General features: G+C 42.3%; 1 protein-coding gene across 2 annotated transcripts in view; it reads left to right on the top strand.

The window, feature by feature from the left end:
* mgat4b (alpha-1,3-mannosyl-glycoprotein 4-beta-N-acetylglucosaminyltransferase B) overlaps positions 1-16,605 on the top strand; it is a 305,024-nt gene that overhangs the window by 157,282 nt on the left and 131,137 nt on the right. For both annotated transcript variants that reach the window (XM_059990693.1, XM_059990694.1), the window contains exon 5: positions 5,023-5,069. In XM_059990693.1, the coding sequence (XP_059846676.1) occupies positions 5,023-5,069 (47 nt within the window). The remainder of the gene's footprint in view (positions 1-5,022; positions 5,070-16,605) is intronic.

Raw genomic sequence — 16,605 nt, 5'->3', positions numbered from 1 at the left:
CGATTGGGAAGAAATTGCATGCTTTCAGTATTGCTTTAGGCTTTCCTCATTCTAAAATGATGCAGACTGGTTCTTGCAGTGTTTTGGTGTGAAGGTTTAGCAATTTTGTCTTTATCGAGAATCTTAAGACAACTGGCGAGCCTCATGGAAAATTGTTGATAACTTATTTAAAGCTTTGGGAATAGGACACTTTTTTCCTAGTAATCAAATTAGAATCTAATAGAACATAAATGAAATTGGGAAGAGTGATGGAGTTACTGACTGCTTATATACTGAGCTGAGCAAGCATCACTGGATCATGTGAAATAATTTTGTAAAAGCAAGATGAGAAAGCAAGTTGAGGTATTGGTAATATTGGCCCAAAGCCACGTTATAACTATTAGATTCAGCCTAGCAGCTTTATTGCTGAGAATCTTATGACAGAAGCAATTTACACATTTTTGAAATACAGTGGGTTCAAGTTAACTGGGACACGTCGGGACCAGTACATTTTTGCACGATTAAGTGGTTGCCCCAATTAGCCAAAGTTTCATAGAAATAGTTAAAAAGGTGTTAAAAAAATACGAACTACTGTTTAATTGAGTAACAAATTAGAACACTACCAATAGTACCACACAGAAGAATTAATTCAGTGTACGTAATGAACAAAATCAGCGCAGACACCTAGTGCAGATAATGGACAGCCTTCATACAATACAGAGCAAGAGGATAAGATGTGAGAGAATAGGACCAATCAAGTGTGACAATGGAAAATTGTGTATGGAACCGGAGGAGATAGCAGAGGTGTTTAATGAATACTTTGCTTCAGTCTTCACTACGGAAAAGGATCTTGGCGTTTGTAGGGCTGACTAACAGTGGGCTGAAAGCTTGAGCATATAGACATTAAGAAACAGGATGTGCTGGAGCTTTTGGAAAGCATCAAGTTGGATAAATCTCCAGGACCAGATGAAATGTACCCCAGGCTACTGTGGGAGGCGAGGGAGGAGATTGCTGAGCTTCTGGCAATGATGTTGCATTATCAATGGGGATGGGAGAGGTTCCGGAGGATTGGAGGGTTGCAGATGTTGTTCCCTTATTCAAGAAAGGGAATAGAGATAGCCCAGGAAATTATAGTCAAGTGAGTCTTACTTCAGTGGTTGGTAAGTTGATGGAAAAGATCCTGAGAGGCAGGATTTATGAACATTGGAGAGGCATAATATGATTAGAAATAGTATGATTTTGTAAAGGGCAGTTCGTGCATTACGAGCTTGATTGAATTTTTTGAGGATGTGACTAAACACATTGATGAAGGTAGAGCAGTAGATGTAGTGTATACAGATAAGCGTGAGGTGGTTCATTTTGGTAGGTCAAATATGATGGCAGAATATAGTATTAATGGTAAGGCTCTTGGCAGTGTGGAGGATCAGGGGGATCTTGGGGTCCTAGTCCATAGGACATCCAAAGCTGCTACGCAGGTTGACTGCGTGGTTAAGAAGGTGTATGGTGCATTGGCCTTCATCAACCATGGGATTGAGTTTAAGAGCTGAGAGGTAATGTTACAGCTATATAGGACCCTGGTCAGACCCCACTTGGAGTACTGTGCTCAGTTCTAGTCACCTCACTACAGGAAGGATGTGGAAACTATAGAAAGGGTGCAGAAGAGATTTACAAGCATGTTGCCTGTATTGGGGAGCATGCCTTATGAGAATAAGTTGAGTGAACTCGGCCTTTTCTCCTTGGTGCGGCAGAGGATGAGAGGTGACCTGATAGAGGTGTATAAGATGATAAGAGGCATTGATCGTGTGGATAGTCAGAGGCTTTTTCCCAGGGCTGAAATGGCTGCCACAAGAGGGCACAGGTTTAAGGTGCTTAGAAGTAGGTACAGAGGAGATGTCAGAGGTAAGTATTTTATGCAGAGAGTGGTGAGTGCATGGAATGGGCTGCCAGCGATAGTGGTGGAGGTGGATGCAGTGGGTCTTTTAAGAGACTCCTGGATAGGACCTGTATTGTGCAGTAGGTTTTCTGTGTTTCTAATGCTACTGATACTTGCAGGCTCCAAATTTTAATTTTCATCGTAACATTCAAGATGAATGTTGAAAGCTTCAAATTCATTGTAATTCCTAACTTGTTGAAGTAGTGAAATTGTTTCATTTTCACTCCTGGCTGTTTCTGGCATTTCCAAGCCTGAATGCTTGAAACCATAGTGAGTAAAACAGTTCTGAATTGTCTCACTACTTATTTCTTGCCAACTATCAGTGTCAAAAATCATTGCTTTTTGAACACGAACACATGCATCTGACGCTTTTTAAAAACTTTGCTCTAAGCACAGTGTAGCAACTAATGGCCATACTGACACTAGATAGAAACTGTTTGGCAACAGTCTACCGTCCCAATTAAGCGGCATAGTATCCCAAAGAATTGTAGGGAATCCAGGTTATTCTCTTGATTGTTTTTTGTCCTTTAATAGATGTCCCATGTTAGTGGCTACCCAATTAACCAATGGCCCAATTAACCAGAATCCACTGTATTCCAAATAGCGATACAGAATAAGAGGATTTCCTGTTCAAATCTTATGATATATAATTTATATGTTCTTTGAATTTGAGTTGAATTGAATTAATTGTACTCAAACCTGGGCACCATACAAGAATATTATCATTAAAACATTATGATCACGTACAGCCATTAAAAGTGCAAGAGAATCCTTGCGTTTATGTTGAGAGAAATATAAAGCTATGGAATTTATACCACAACTTCATGTGGTCCAATTTAGATGGCATCCAGGGCACTTCTGGACATTACACAATTAGGGAAAAACAATTAACTTTATTTGTCACGTGTACATTTCAGTGTTTACTGGCATGGATAGAGAAATGACTGACAGGCAGGAGGCAGCGAGTGGGAATAAAAGGGGCCTTTTCTGGATGGCTGCCAATGCTAGTGGTGTTCCTTGGGGGTCCGTATTGGGACCACTACTTTTCATATTGTTTGTCATTAATTCGGATAATGGAATTGATGGCATTCTGGCAAAGTTTGTGGATGATACAAAGTTGGGTTGAGGGGTTGGTAGTGCTGAGGAAGCAACGTGATTGCAGCAGGGCTGAGACAAATTGGAAGGATGGGCAAAAAGTGGCAAATGGAATACAGTGTTGGGAAATGTATGATAATGCATTTTGGTAAAAGGAACAATAGTGCAGACTATTATCTAAATGGGGAGAAGGTTCAAACATCAGAGGTGCAGAGGCACTTAGGAGTCCTCGTGCCAGACTCCCAGATGGTTAATTTAAAGTTTGAGTCTGTGGTAAAAAAGGCAAATGTAATTTTGGCATTTATTTCAAGGAGAATAGAATATAAAAGCAAGGAGATAATGCAGAGGCTTTATATGACACTAGTCAGGCCACACTTGGAGTACTGTCAACAGTTGTGGGCCCCATACCTCAGAAAGGATGTGTTGTCATTGGAGGATGTGTTGTCAGAGGAGGTTCACGAGGATGATTCCAGGAATGAAGGGTTAACATATGAGAAGCGTTTGGCAGCTTTGGGCCTGTACTCGCTGGAATTTAGAAGAATGCAGGGGGATCTGATTGAAACCTATCAAATGTTGAAAGGACTAGAGAGGGTGGATGTGGAGAGGATGTTTCCTATGGTGGGGGTATCCAGAACTAGTGGGCACAGCCTCAAAATCGAGGGGGGCAATCTTACAGAACAAACATAAGGAGGATTTTTTTTTAGCCAGAGAGTAGTGAATCTGTGGAATGCTCTGCCACAGACTGTGGTGTAGGCCAAGTCCATGGGGATATTTAAAGTGAAAGTTGATAGTTACCTTATTGGTCAGGGCATCTGAGGATATGACGAGAAGGCAGGTATATGGAGTTGAGTGGGATCCGGGATCAGCATGATGTAATGGTGGGTTGAACGGCCGAATTCTCTTCCTATGTCTTATACTCTTAGAGTTAAATATACTATGTTGTTTGTATCAATGATCAACACAGTCTGAGAATGTGCAGGGGGCAGCACACAAATGTCACCATGCTTCTGGTGCCAACATAGCATGTTCACAACTCACCCACCCAAATATATCAGTCTAGAGAAGTGGCGTGTACATTTGTTACCTGGTGTTAAATTATGAGGTGAGATCACAGAAATTAGCTTTATATTTGCTGAAATTCTGAAGATTATAGAATAATCTAAAAATTTCAAGACTTAAACATTTTCTTTTTATTTACAATATCTTGAACTTGTTGCCAGTGAGAAATATTAGAGGTGGCATTATTGAAAAGTGCACTTTCTGGAGAAATGTTAACTGTTGAATGCAGAGGACCCTAGTGGGACTCTCGAGGACTAAGTGATATTGCTTTGGACATGGGAGTTGTCCACTTATAACAAAAAGGAGAAACTTCTTCTCCCAGGGTGGCAAATATTTGAAATTCTTTACCTGGAGATTTGTGGAGGTTGAGTCATGAAATTTATTCAAGCTGTGCGAAATATATTTCTGTACTAAAGGTGGGGGAGACGGTGATGTGTGGTTAATAATTATGGGAATTTACAGGGAAATGGAACTGAGGGCCAACTCAGATGGGTTCTGATTTTATTACGTGGAAGAGCAGGCCTCTGGGTTCATGGCTAAAGACATTTATTGCTGTTATGCCCTGAACTAGGAGTCCCCAAACTGTTACTACTATCAACCCTACAGCCATCTGACTCCTGAAATGGCGTGAATAGCTTCACTCAGCACAACTCTGAACTGATTTCACAGTTACAGACTCCCTTTCAAGGACAGTACAACTCTTGTTCTCAGTATTTTTGTTAATTTTACCATTTGTCTTTTACATGTTGGTTTTTGTCAGTGTAATGTATAGTTTTTCATGGATTCATTCTGTTTATTTTCTTGTAAATGCCTGCAAGAAGATAAATCTCAAGGCAGTATAAGGTGACATTTATGTACTCTCGTACTAAAATTTACTTTGACTTTCATTTAAGACAAATCTGCTATTTGCAGTTCTATTTAAGTCCTCATTCACTTACACTTTCTTTCTTTTACAGACAGACTTGCCATATGTAAATAGTGTTGCAGAGAATCTCAAAAATTTGTAAGTAATTTTCATATTTTTCCTTTTTGAAGATTTTTTTTGGCCTTTAGGATGTTCTTCATTTTAAAACATGTTGCTCTCTACTCTCTTGATGTTTTAGAATATTGTGTGTTATTTAATTGTGGAGAATCAAAATACAGGTAAAATTGAGGTGAAATAGGTTGTTTTTTGACATTTTTGTTGTAAATAACAAGCAATTTGAACAATACACACAAAGTGCTAGAGGAACTCACCATTTATGGAGGGGAATAGAGGGGAATGGCATGCCATAGGGATCAGTGCTGGGTCCAGTGTTATTTGTCATCTATATCAATGATCTGGATGATAATGTGGTAAATTGGATCAGCAAATTTGCTGATGATACAAAGATTGGAGGTGTAGTGGACATTGAGGAAGGTTTTCAAAGCTTGCAGAGGGATTTGGATCAGCTGGAAAAATGGGCTGAAAAATGGCAGATGGAGTTTAATACAGACAAGTGTGAGGTATTGCACTTTGGAAGGTCAAACCAAGGTAGAACATACAAGGTAAATGGTAGGGCACTGAGGAGTGCAGTAGAACAGAGGGATCTGGGAATTCAGATACAAAATTCCCTAAAAGTGGTGTCACAGGTCGATAAGGTAGTAAAGAGAGTTTTTGGTACATTGGCCTTTATAAATCAAAGTATTGAGTATAAGAGTTGGAATGTTATAGTGAGGTTGTATAAGGCATTGGTGAGGCCGAATTTGGAATATTGTTTGCAGTTTTGGTAACCAAGTTACAGGAAGGATATTAATAAGGTTGAAGGATATTAATAAGGTTGAAAGAGTGCAGAGAAGGTTTACAAGGATGTTGCTGGGACTTGAGAAACTGAGTTACAGAGAAAGGTTGAATAGGTTAGGACTTTATTCCCTGGAGCGTAGGAGAATGAGGGGAGGTTTGATAGAGGTGTATAAAATTATGATGGGTATAGATAGAGTGAATGCAAGCAGGCTTTTGCCACTGAGGCTAAGGGAGAGAAAAAAAATGGAGATCATGGGTTAAGGGTGAAGGGGGAAAAGTTTAAAGGGAACATTGGGGGGGTTCACACAGAGAATGGTGGGAGTGTGGAATGAGCTGCCAGATGAAGTGGTAAATGTGGGCTCACTTTTAACATTTAAGAAAAACTTGGACAGGTACATGGATAAGAGGGGTATGGAGGGATATGGTCCAGGTGCAGGTCAGTGGGACTAGGCAGAAAAATGGTTTGGCACAGCCAAGAAGGGCCAAAAGGCCTGTTTCTGTGGTTAATGTTCTGTGGAATAAACAATCCTGATGAGGTGTCTCATCCCAAAACATCAACTGTTTATTCATTTTCATAGATGTTGCATGACCTGCTGAGTTCCTCCGGTATTTTGGGTGTGTTGTTCAAGATTTCTAGTATCTGCAAAATCTCCAGATGAGACGCGTTGCACATTATCTGGATTTTTCACGGTGTCACATTTAGTGGAGCACAGTCCCAGAGACCGGGGTTTGATCTCAATCTCGAGCACTATCTGAGTGGAGTTTGCACATTCCTGTGGCTGTGTGGGTTTCCCTGCGTGCTCCGGTTTTCTCCCACATCCAGGTTAAATCAACCACTCTAAACTGTCCCTAGTGTGTGGTCGTGATAGTTTGGGGGTAGGACTTGATGGGAATGTCAGGAGAGCAGGTTACAGGAAGAAACTAAATGGAGAATTAGATTGCTGAGTGAGCTGGCATAGACTCAGTGGACGAATGTTCTATCTCATAAGTGAAAATGGAAAATTGAAATAAATGTCTAATTTAATTTTAGAAAGATTGGTTGAAGAATAAATTTTTGGTTATTGGAAGAGATTTCCCTGTAGTTCCTCAAACTTTAAAACTCAGCCACAACAGAAACTACGTTGAGTTTTACTATAAACTTACTCTGTTGTATCACCAAACATGTGTAAAATATAAACCTGTTTGATGTGGCACTGTTGCTGTGTATCACTCTTCCTCTCTGGTATTGGAGAGTATCTGTAGGAGGTTCACAAGAATTATCTTGGGAATGACAGGGTTAATAAACAAGGAACATTTGATGGCTGTGGGCCTATACTCACTGAAATTTAGAAGAATGGAATGGGGATCATATTGAAACCTAGTGAATATTGAAAGGCCTGGATAAAATGGATGTGACAAGGCTATTTCCGATAGTTGGAGAGTCCAGACCAGAGGGCACAGACCCAGAATACATGGATGTCCCTTTAGAAGAGATGAGGAAGAATTTCTTTAGCCAGGTGAATCTGGGGAATTTATTGCCACAGATGGCTGTGGAGGCCAAGTCACTGGGCATGTTTAAAGTGGAGATTGATAGGTTCTTGATTAGTCAGGGTGTCAAAGATTACAGGGAGAAGGCCGGAGAATGGGTTGGGAGGGATAATAAATCAGCCGTGATTAGATGGCTGAGCAGACACTACGTTATGATCTTATGGGTTTTAAATGCACTTAAACCTCTCTAGTGGCTGCAACACCCTACAGTAACCCTTCAGTATGTTGTCCTACACCTTGGAACGTGCCATTCAATCATGGATGCTCCTTCTGTAGGATAATTTTGAACAAGGTAATGTGATTTAATGACTATGATTCAATAGCAGAGCAGACTTGATGGACCAAATGCCCTAATTCTGCTCCTCTGTCTTATGGTCTAATTGTGAAAGCACTTTGAATACAGAGATGGATGTACAGGATCAGGTTTAATATCATTGGCAAATGTCATGAAGTTTATTGTTTAGCAGCAGCGGTACATTGCAATACATAATAAAATCTATAAATTAAATATATATACATATAAAAGTTAAATTAAATAAGTAATACAAAAAGAAAGGAAAACAATGGTGAGGTAGTGTTCATGGGTTCCTTGTCCATTCAGAAATCTGATGCTGGAGGGAAAGAAGCTGTTCCTGAAATTGAGTATGTTTTCAGGCTCCCGTACCCCCTTATTCATGGTGGCAATAAGAAGAGAGCATGTCCTGGATGAAGGGTTTCTTCATGATGGGTCCCCCTTTTTCAGGCATTGCCTTTTGAAGTTGTCCTCAATGTTGGGGAGGATAGTGTCCAAGATAGAGCTGGCAGAGTTTACAATCCTCTGCAGCTTTTTTCTGCTCCTGTGCAGTGGCCACCATACCAGACACAAAACCAGTTAGAATGATCTCCACGGTACTTCTATTGTTGGTAACACATCAATTCTCCCCAGACTCTTAAGAAACTATAGTTGCTGTTGTGCCTTCTTTGTAGTTATATCAATATGTTGGGGCCTGATACGTTCTCAGAGATGCTGATGCCCAGAAAATCGAAACTGTTCATTCTTTCCATTTCTGATATCTCAATAAAGACTGGTGTGTGTTCAGTCGTCTTATCCTTCCTGAAGTCCACAATGAATTCCTTAGTCTTAATGACGTTGAGTGCATAGTTGTTGTTGCGATACCACTCAACCAGCTGATCTTTCTCACTCTCATACACCTCCTTGTCACATCTGAAATTCTACCAACAATAGTTGTGCCATTGGTAAATTTATAGATGGCATTTGAGTGGTGCCTAGCCACATAGTCGTGGGTGTAGAGAGAGTAGAGCAGTGGGCTAAGCACACATTCTTGAGGAGTGGCAGTGTTGTTTGTCAAGATGTTATGTTACAATATCTAGATCATATACCATGCAGGTTTATTGTTGCAATCCAATTGTCTAAACCCTGAGATATTGTCCAACACAGGCTTGTTCCTGAGCATAAATTATCGGCTATATTTAAGACAGAGGTTGATAGGTTCTTGATTAGTAAGGGCATCAAAGTTATGGGGAGAAGGATTTGAGAGGGAATATAAATAAGCCATGATAGAATGGTGGTACAGACTCAATGGGCCAAATGGCCTAATGCTGCTCCTAGGTCTTAAGGTCTTATAAGGAGTATGGGATTCATCTCAAACAGAGGCCAGTGAACTGAAGCTTGATTTAATCTCCAGAACAGACCTGAATTTTCTAACCATTATGTCTACTCTTTGCTTAAAAGACCAGCACAATCATTTAATCAGAATGTTTGTATTAAATCTCTTTACAATTAATGTTTGTAAAAGATCTGTTTATCGGAAACACCAGGAGCTGGGATTTGATTATCAAGAGCTTCAAAGTGTTTAGCTGCTGAAATGCAGGAAATGTCTTTCCAAATTCTTCTAATAGAGAGATATCTCTTTGATCATCTCTCATCTCAATGGTCAGATTGATGTCTGTCATTTAGAATTACACTAATTATACATGAAAGAAAAAACAGCCTTTGCCCAGCCCCACATACAAAATCAAGGCAAGTCACTCTTATTGTCATTCAACTATATACCACCAAACAAGACAATGTTTCTCCGGACCAGGGTGTAAAGCACAGTAGTACATATAACATGCATGTAATACACAATAATTTAGGAAAGCATGAATTAAATCTATAAATGAATTAAGCATAGATAAAGTAACGTACATAAATTAAATATTGTAGGGTATAGTACAAGCTATCTGGTGACAGAATGCTGGAGGAACTCAGCAGGTTAGGTGGCATCTAGGGAGAAGAATAAACAGTCGACATTTTGCGCCGAGGTCTTTCATCAGGACTGGAGAGGAAGGGATCTGACCACCAAGCATATCTTTCCCTCCCTACTACAGCCCCCTCTACTTTCTGCAGGAAGTGCTCCCACCATGACTCCCTTGTCCATTCATCCCTTCCCACTAATCTTCCTCCTGGCACATATCCATTCAAGTGACAGAAATGCTATCCCCATTCAGGGCCCAAACAATCCTTTCAGGTGAGGCAATACTTCGCAAGCGAATCTGATGGATCATCTATTGTGTCTGGTACTCCCGATGCAGCCTCTTCTATATTGATGAGACACAAATTAAATTGGGGACTGTTTTGTTGAGCACCTCCACTCCATTCACCAAAAGTGAAATTTCCTGGTGGCCAACCATTTTAATTCCAAACCATTTCCATCCAACAGTCTATGGCCTCCTCTTTTGCCATGATGAGAATGGCAACGTCAGAGAAATCAATGTTCATGCCATCAGGTTGTAAACTACCTAAAACGGAATGTGTGTTACTCCCCAACCCAAGAGTGGCCTCTTAGTGGCTGAAGAGGAGGTTGTCTGCGTTATGTATTACTCCCATACTCCCTCCCAAGAAGATTCCCATTTTATCTCACTACAGCCTTGTAGCATAAAGCTCTGAATGTACTAGGAATGCTCTGTAAATCTGGATCTGTGTTTGTAGAGCGAGAGAAACTGACTTAATGTTTCAGGTTATCTTTGGTTCGGCCAAAAACTTGTTTGAATGCCAGCACGTTGAGGTGATTGTAGGGGAATGCTGCCGACTGGCACGTTCCAGGCTGCAAGAGTATGTGCTGAGGGATGCACTGAAGCTTGGTGCGACCACCGCAAGGCTCATTGGGGGAGGACCACAGTGTTGGTTTTTTCTCCTACTGGAGAGGGAGGGGCCTGGTTGGGGGGAAGAAGCCCCTCAATTATTGTAGTAGTGAACCACCCCAGAGGGCCAAGTGAGTGGCAGTGGTGCTTTTGGTTAGGACAATAAAATGGAACTCTATCCATCCATCCATCCCACCGAGTCTCGCCGCCCAGCAACCCACCTATTTAACCCTAGCCTAATCACACGACAGTTTACAATGACTAATTTACCCTCTAACTTGTATATCTTTGGACTGTGAGAGGAAACAGGAGCACCCGAAAGAAATCCATGCAAACTTTCTTACAGAGGACATCGGAATTGAACTACGAACTCCAACACCTCGAGACATAATTAACGTCACGCTAACCACTGTGCTACCATGGCAGCCCAGTACGTAGCATGTTGTCTTTGAATATCAGAACAAAAAGGCATTGCACAGTTCATTCTTGTAAATAATTCCTTTTTATGAATAAAGTTTATAATGGCTAAAAAAAAAGAGGGCTTATGGGTAAGCCTAATAGTTTCTGAGGTAGGGACATGTTTGAATCAACATTTGTGGGCTGAAGGGCCTGTATTGTGCTGTAGGTTTTCCGTGTTGCTTTGTTTCTAAAAATAGCTGGGGAAAGTCAAAGTATGTACCTAGTTTTAACGTTAGTTGTTCAACTCTGTTTTTAACATGTGGTCCTGCACACAATGAAAGAGGAGTTTTATACTGGAAAAGTGGTATTGTTCTAAGCAATAGTGAGGGCGGCACAGTAGCATAGTGATTAGCATAACACTATTACAGCACCAGTGACACAGGTTCACTTTCTGCCGTTGTCTGTAAGGAGTTTATAAATTATCCCCATGACTCTGTGGCTTTTCTCTGGATGCTCCAGTTTTCTCCCACAATCCTAGATATAGAAGTTAATAGGTTAATTGGCCACATGGATGTAATTAGGCAATATGGGCTCGTAGGGTCAGTAGAGCCTTTACCATGTTGCATCTCCAAAATAAAATACAGTCCGCCTCCTTATCCACGAGGGATTGGTTCCGGGACCCCTCGCGGATACCAAAACTCGCAGATGGTCAAGTCCCTTATTCGACCTGTCTCAGTGCGGTGGATCTTAGGACCCCACGGAACCCCAGACCTTATTTAACCTGTCTCAGTGCGGTGGACATTAGGACCCCACGGAACCCCAGACCTTATTCGACCTGTCTCAGTGCGGTGGACATCAGGACCCCACGGAACCCCAGACCTTATTTAACCTGTCTCAGTGCGGTGGACATTAGGATCCCACGGAACCCCAGACCTTATTCGACCTGTCTCAGTGCGGTGGACATCAGGACCCCACGGAACCCCAGACCTTATTTAACCTGTCTCAGTGCGGTGGACAGTAGGACCCCACGGAACCCCAGACCTTATTTAACCTGTCTCAGTGCGGTGGACATCAGGACCCGGCGGAACCCCAGACCTTATTTAACCTGTCTCAGTGCAGTGGACATCAGGACCCCACGGAACCCCAGACCTTATTTAACCTGTCTCAATGCGGTGGACAGTAGGACCCCACGGAACCCCAGACCTTATTTAACCTGTCTCAGTGTGGTGGACATCAGGACCCGGCGGAACCCCAGACCTTATTTAACCTGTCTCAGTGCGGTGGACATTAGGACCCCACGGAACCCCAGACCTTATTTAACCTGTCTCAGTGCGGTGGAAATCAGGACCCGGCGGAACCCCAGACCTTATTTAACCTGTCTCAGTGTGGTGGACATCAGGACCCGGCGGAACCCCAGACCTTATTTAACCTGTCTCAGTGCGGTGGACATTAGGATCCCACGGAACCCCAGACCTTATTTAACCTGTCTCAGTGCGGTGGACATTAGGATCCCACGGAACCCTAGACCTTATTTAACCTGTCTCAGTGCAGTGGACATTAGGACCCGGCGGCAGAGATCTGAATGCACAGTGTTTCTGTTCACAAAAATAATCACGATCACAATTGAAAACAAGTGGAAATAATAAAACTATCGGAAAGAGGTGAAACGCCATTGGTCATTGGAAAAGTGTTAGGCTACAGTCGGTCAACGATCGGAACAATTTTAAAGGATAAAGGATAAAATGAGAATAATGGAGCATGTGAAAGGCTCTGCCCCAATGAAAGCTACAATTATTACTAAGCAACGCCGTGGTTTAACTATTGGGTTTTGGAGTTTTGGGTTTTTGATCCTCCACATCAACCCGGCACGGTGGAGAGCGCACTCGGAAGCGGTCTGTCACTCGATCGAACTCGGGATATTCCGTTCCCAAGCCCAGCACTGAAACATAAATTCTTAAGTGTTTTATATGCATAGAAAGGTAAAATATGTACTATATACTAAGACAAACATTTGACTAACTGATGCTAAATAATACTGGATGTACCTGTTCCGACTTACTTAGTAAGAAAACTTCCGATTTTTTTTTTATCTTGATCCACGATAACCCACGCCCATATTCCCGTATACTTTAAACCATCTCTAGATTTCTTATAATACCTAATACAATGTAAATGTTATGTAAAATAGTTGTTATACTGCATTGTTTAGAGAATAATGACAAGAAAAGAAAGTCTGTACATGCTTGAACAACAAGTGCTGGAAGAGCACTTCCGGGTTTTCGTGACTCGCGGTTGGTTGTATTCGCGCATGCAGAATTCGTGGATAAGGAGGGCGGACTGTAACATAATCCCCCAGCAATGACTCACAAAGAAGGATGTCTTTATACTGTGCACATGTTCTAATAAACCAACAAACAACCTGAGTTTCCTCTACCACTGAATCTAAGGACCCCTCTTTCCCCTCAATCCCATTGCTTTTCTGCAGACACTTACAATATTTTTTTAAATGTCTCTACCCCCCTATCCTGACACAGTAGCAGTTTTTTTCTGCTCTATAGCAGGCAAATCTGAACCTTGCAGCTGTTTATGCTCTCACCCTTTAACACCCCAGCACACTGGCTTTGTTAGAGCACCAGCTCATGTTTATCCAGCTGTCCTTTCACTGCATTGCTATCATCAGCCCCTCCCTACAGGAAGAGAGTTTCATATATTCCCCGTGCTCTAGGCAGAAGGATGTAATGCTGAGGCTTTTTAAGGCATTGATTAGACGGTACTTGGAGTATTTTAGGCTCTGTATTTAAGAAAGGATGTGCTGGCATTGGAGAAGCTCCAGAGGAGGTTTATGAGAATGATCCCAGGAATGAAAGGGTTAACATATGAGGTGTGTTTGATGGCTCTGGGCCTGTACTCACTGGAGTTTAGAAGAATAGGATTCTCATTGAAACCTGTTGAATATTGAAAGGCCTGGATAGAGTGGATGTGGAAAGGATATTTCCTGTAGTGGGTGAGTCTATGACCAGAGGGCACATCCTCAGAATAGAGGAATGACCATAAGACATAGGAGCAGAATTAGGCTATTTGGCCCATCGAGATCCTCTGCCATTCAATCTTGGCTGATCCTTTTTTTACTCCTCCTCAAGCCCAATTCCCAGCCTTCTCCCTGTAACCTTTGATGCCATGTCCAGTCAAGAACCTATCAATCTCTGCTTTAAATACACCCACTGACCTCACCTCCACAGCTGCACGTGGCAACAAATTCCGCAAGTTCACCACCCTTTGGCTAAAGAAGTTTCTCCGCATTTCTGTTTTGAAATGGTGCCCCTCTATCCTGAGGCTGTGCCCGCTGGTCCTAGACTCTCCCACTACAGGAAACATACTCTCCACATCCACTCTATCTGTGCCCGCTGGTCCTAGACTCCCCCACTATAGGAAACATCCTCTCCACATCCACTCTATCTGTGTCCTAGACTTTCTCACTACAGGAAACATCCTCCTCACATCCACTCTATCTGTGTCCTCTGGTCCTAGACTCCCCCACTATTGGACACATCCTCTCCACATCCACTCTATCTGTGTCCTCTGGTCCTAGACTCCCCCACTATAGGAAACATCCTCTCCACATCCACCCTATCTGTGTCCTCTGGTCCTAGACTCTCCCACTATAGGAAACATCCTCTCCACATCCACTCTATCTGTGTCCTCTGGTCCTAGACTCCCCCACTACAGGAAACATCCTCTCCACATCCACTATCCAGGCCTTTCTCGGCCTGAAATGTCGACATTGCTAATTAATCTACTGGTATGTCTTTGGAATGTGGGAGGAAACCGGAGCACCCAGAACTTCCCGTTCAGTGTCTACCATGTGAATACATCTCTTTTTTTTGTATAAAATTTATTTATAATATGAAATACATACACAAGAATAAATACAGTCTACATTCTGGGTAGCCTCCAACCTGATGTTATGAACATTGATTCTCTAATTTACGGTAATTTCTCCCTCCTTCCTATGTACGTACCACGTAGGTTAATTGGTCATTATAAATTGTCCTGTAGTTAGGTTAGGGTTAAATCGGGGCTGTTGGAGTGACACCGCTCGAAGGGCTGGAAGGGCCTACTCTGCCTTGTATCGTGAAATAACTAAAATAAATACATTCTTCCTTCTTCAGCGTTTACTCTTGCTCCTATCACCTTCCAGCTTCTTACTTCACCCCCTCTTCCACACCAGCTTACCTGGTCTCGCCTATCGCCTGCCAGCTTATACTCCTCCCCCTTCCCCTCATCTTGTTCTGGCTCCTGTCCCTTCCTTTCCAGTTCTGATGAAAGGTCATGGCCCAAAACGTTGTCTGTTTCTTCCCCTCCATAGATGCTGTCTGGCCTTCTGAGTTTCTCCAGTATTTTGTGGGTGTGACATTCTTAGCGTCATTGTATTTTTTTTTAAAAGTCCATGGCACCATGCGGCCCCTGGAATTATACACCGTTTCAATGTTCGAGGGCTTCCTCACCTGTCTCAGAACCCCTCCATGTGCAGTAACTGTGGCCTCACGCTATAGAGCCTGCAGTGTGTCCCTCAGGATGTCCTCCTGTAGCCTGGACTTTGGCTGTCAACAGCATTCACTTACGGCCATCTCACTGGAAGACCGAGTTTCAGGTAGACCAAAGAGTGTCTTTCTCCAATTTTATGATCTCAGTATTTATTTTAACAAAGCTTACTCATCACTCTGGGGAGAAGACCCCTGCCTGTTTGTAACACATGTGTAGTGCTTGTCTTAAGGCTGATTTATACTCGTGTGTACGGGCTACGCTGTAACACTAATTTTCACTTCTGCGCCGCTCTGCGCCGTAGTAAGCATGCGTTGGTGTGCACCAAAACGCTAGTTGGCAGTGGGGTTTCTATGGCACTGTGTTGAGTTTCTTCGTGAGAGACATGGACAAGGAAATGCATTTCAAACATTTTTGCACGTCGGCAGGTAGATTTAACAGTTTGGTTCATCTGTTTCTCATCGGTGTACAGACATGGCGGAGAAGAAGCAACCGGAAATGCATAGGAGGAAATGCGATGCTACCAAGCGGACCAATCACAGTTGTTGCAGTCTGCGTCGTCACGACGCATGAGTTTTTTGCGGAGGCACACGTCACCCTATGGCGTAGGGTACGCGGTACCAATGCCGTAGATGCAACGCTCAAGTATAAAGCAGCCTTTATCTTGTGACTGGTCACCACACTCTTTATGAGAAGATCAAATTACATACTATTACACGCTGAATGAAGGCCTTTAGAAGCTCTAGGTAGCAGAAGGAGGCAGTGAGTAGAAAACACACACTTCTGGAGCTAAGTTTGTTTTTAAAAAAAATAGCAATATATACAAAATATTTACAAGCTAGAACAATTCAAAATTCCTACATTCTGTCTTGGATATCAAATGAAAACCAAATTCCTTTTTAGTTAGAATGAGTGAGATTCAGTAGAATAACCTTTATCTCTCCAATTTCTCTACCTAATTAGATCTAGTAACACACACAAAATGCAGCAGGCCAGTCAGCATCTATGGAAAAGAATATAGTCGATGTTTCAGGCTGAGATCCTTCAGCAGGACTGGAGAAAAGAGATGAGTACAGTCACCCCACTCATCCGTGGATTCCGCACGCGCGGATTCAACCAACCGCGGATCGGGAAAACCCGGAAGTTCTCTCTCCAGCACTCATTGTTTAAGCATGTACAGACTATT

Source organism: Hypanus sabinus, chromosome 15, assembly GCF_030144855.1.
Source record: "Hypanus sabinus isolate sHypSab1 chromosome 15, sHypSab1.hap1, whole genome shotgun sequence".
NCBI classification, from domain to species: Eukaryota; Metazoa; Chordata; class Chondrichthyes; order Myliobatiformes; family Dasyatidae; genus Hypanus; species Hypanus sabinus.
Note: the sequence above shows the minus strand (reverse complement) of the source record. Positions and strands in the feature narration are given on the sequence as shown.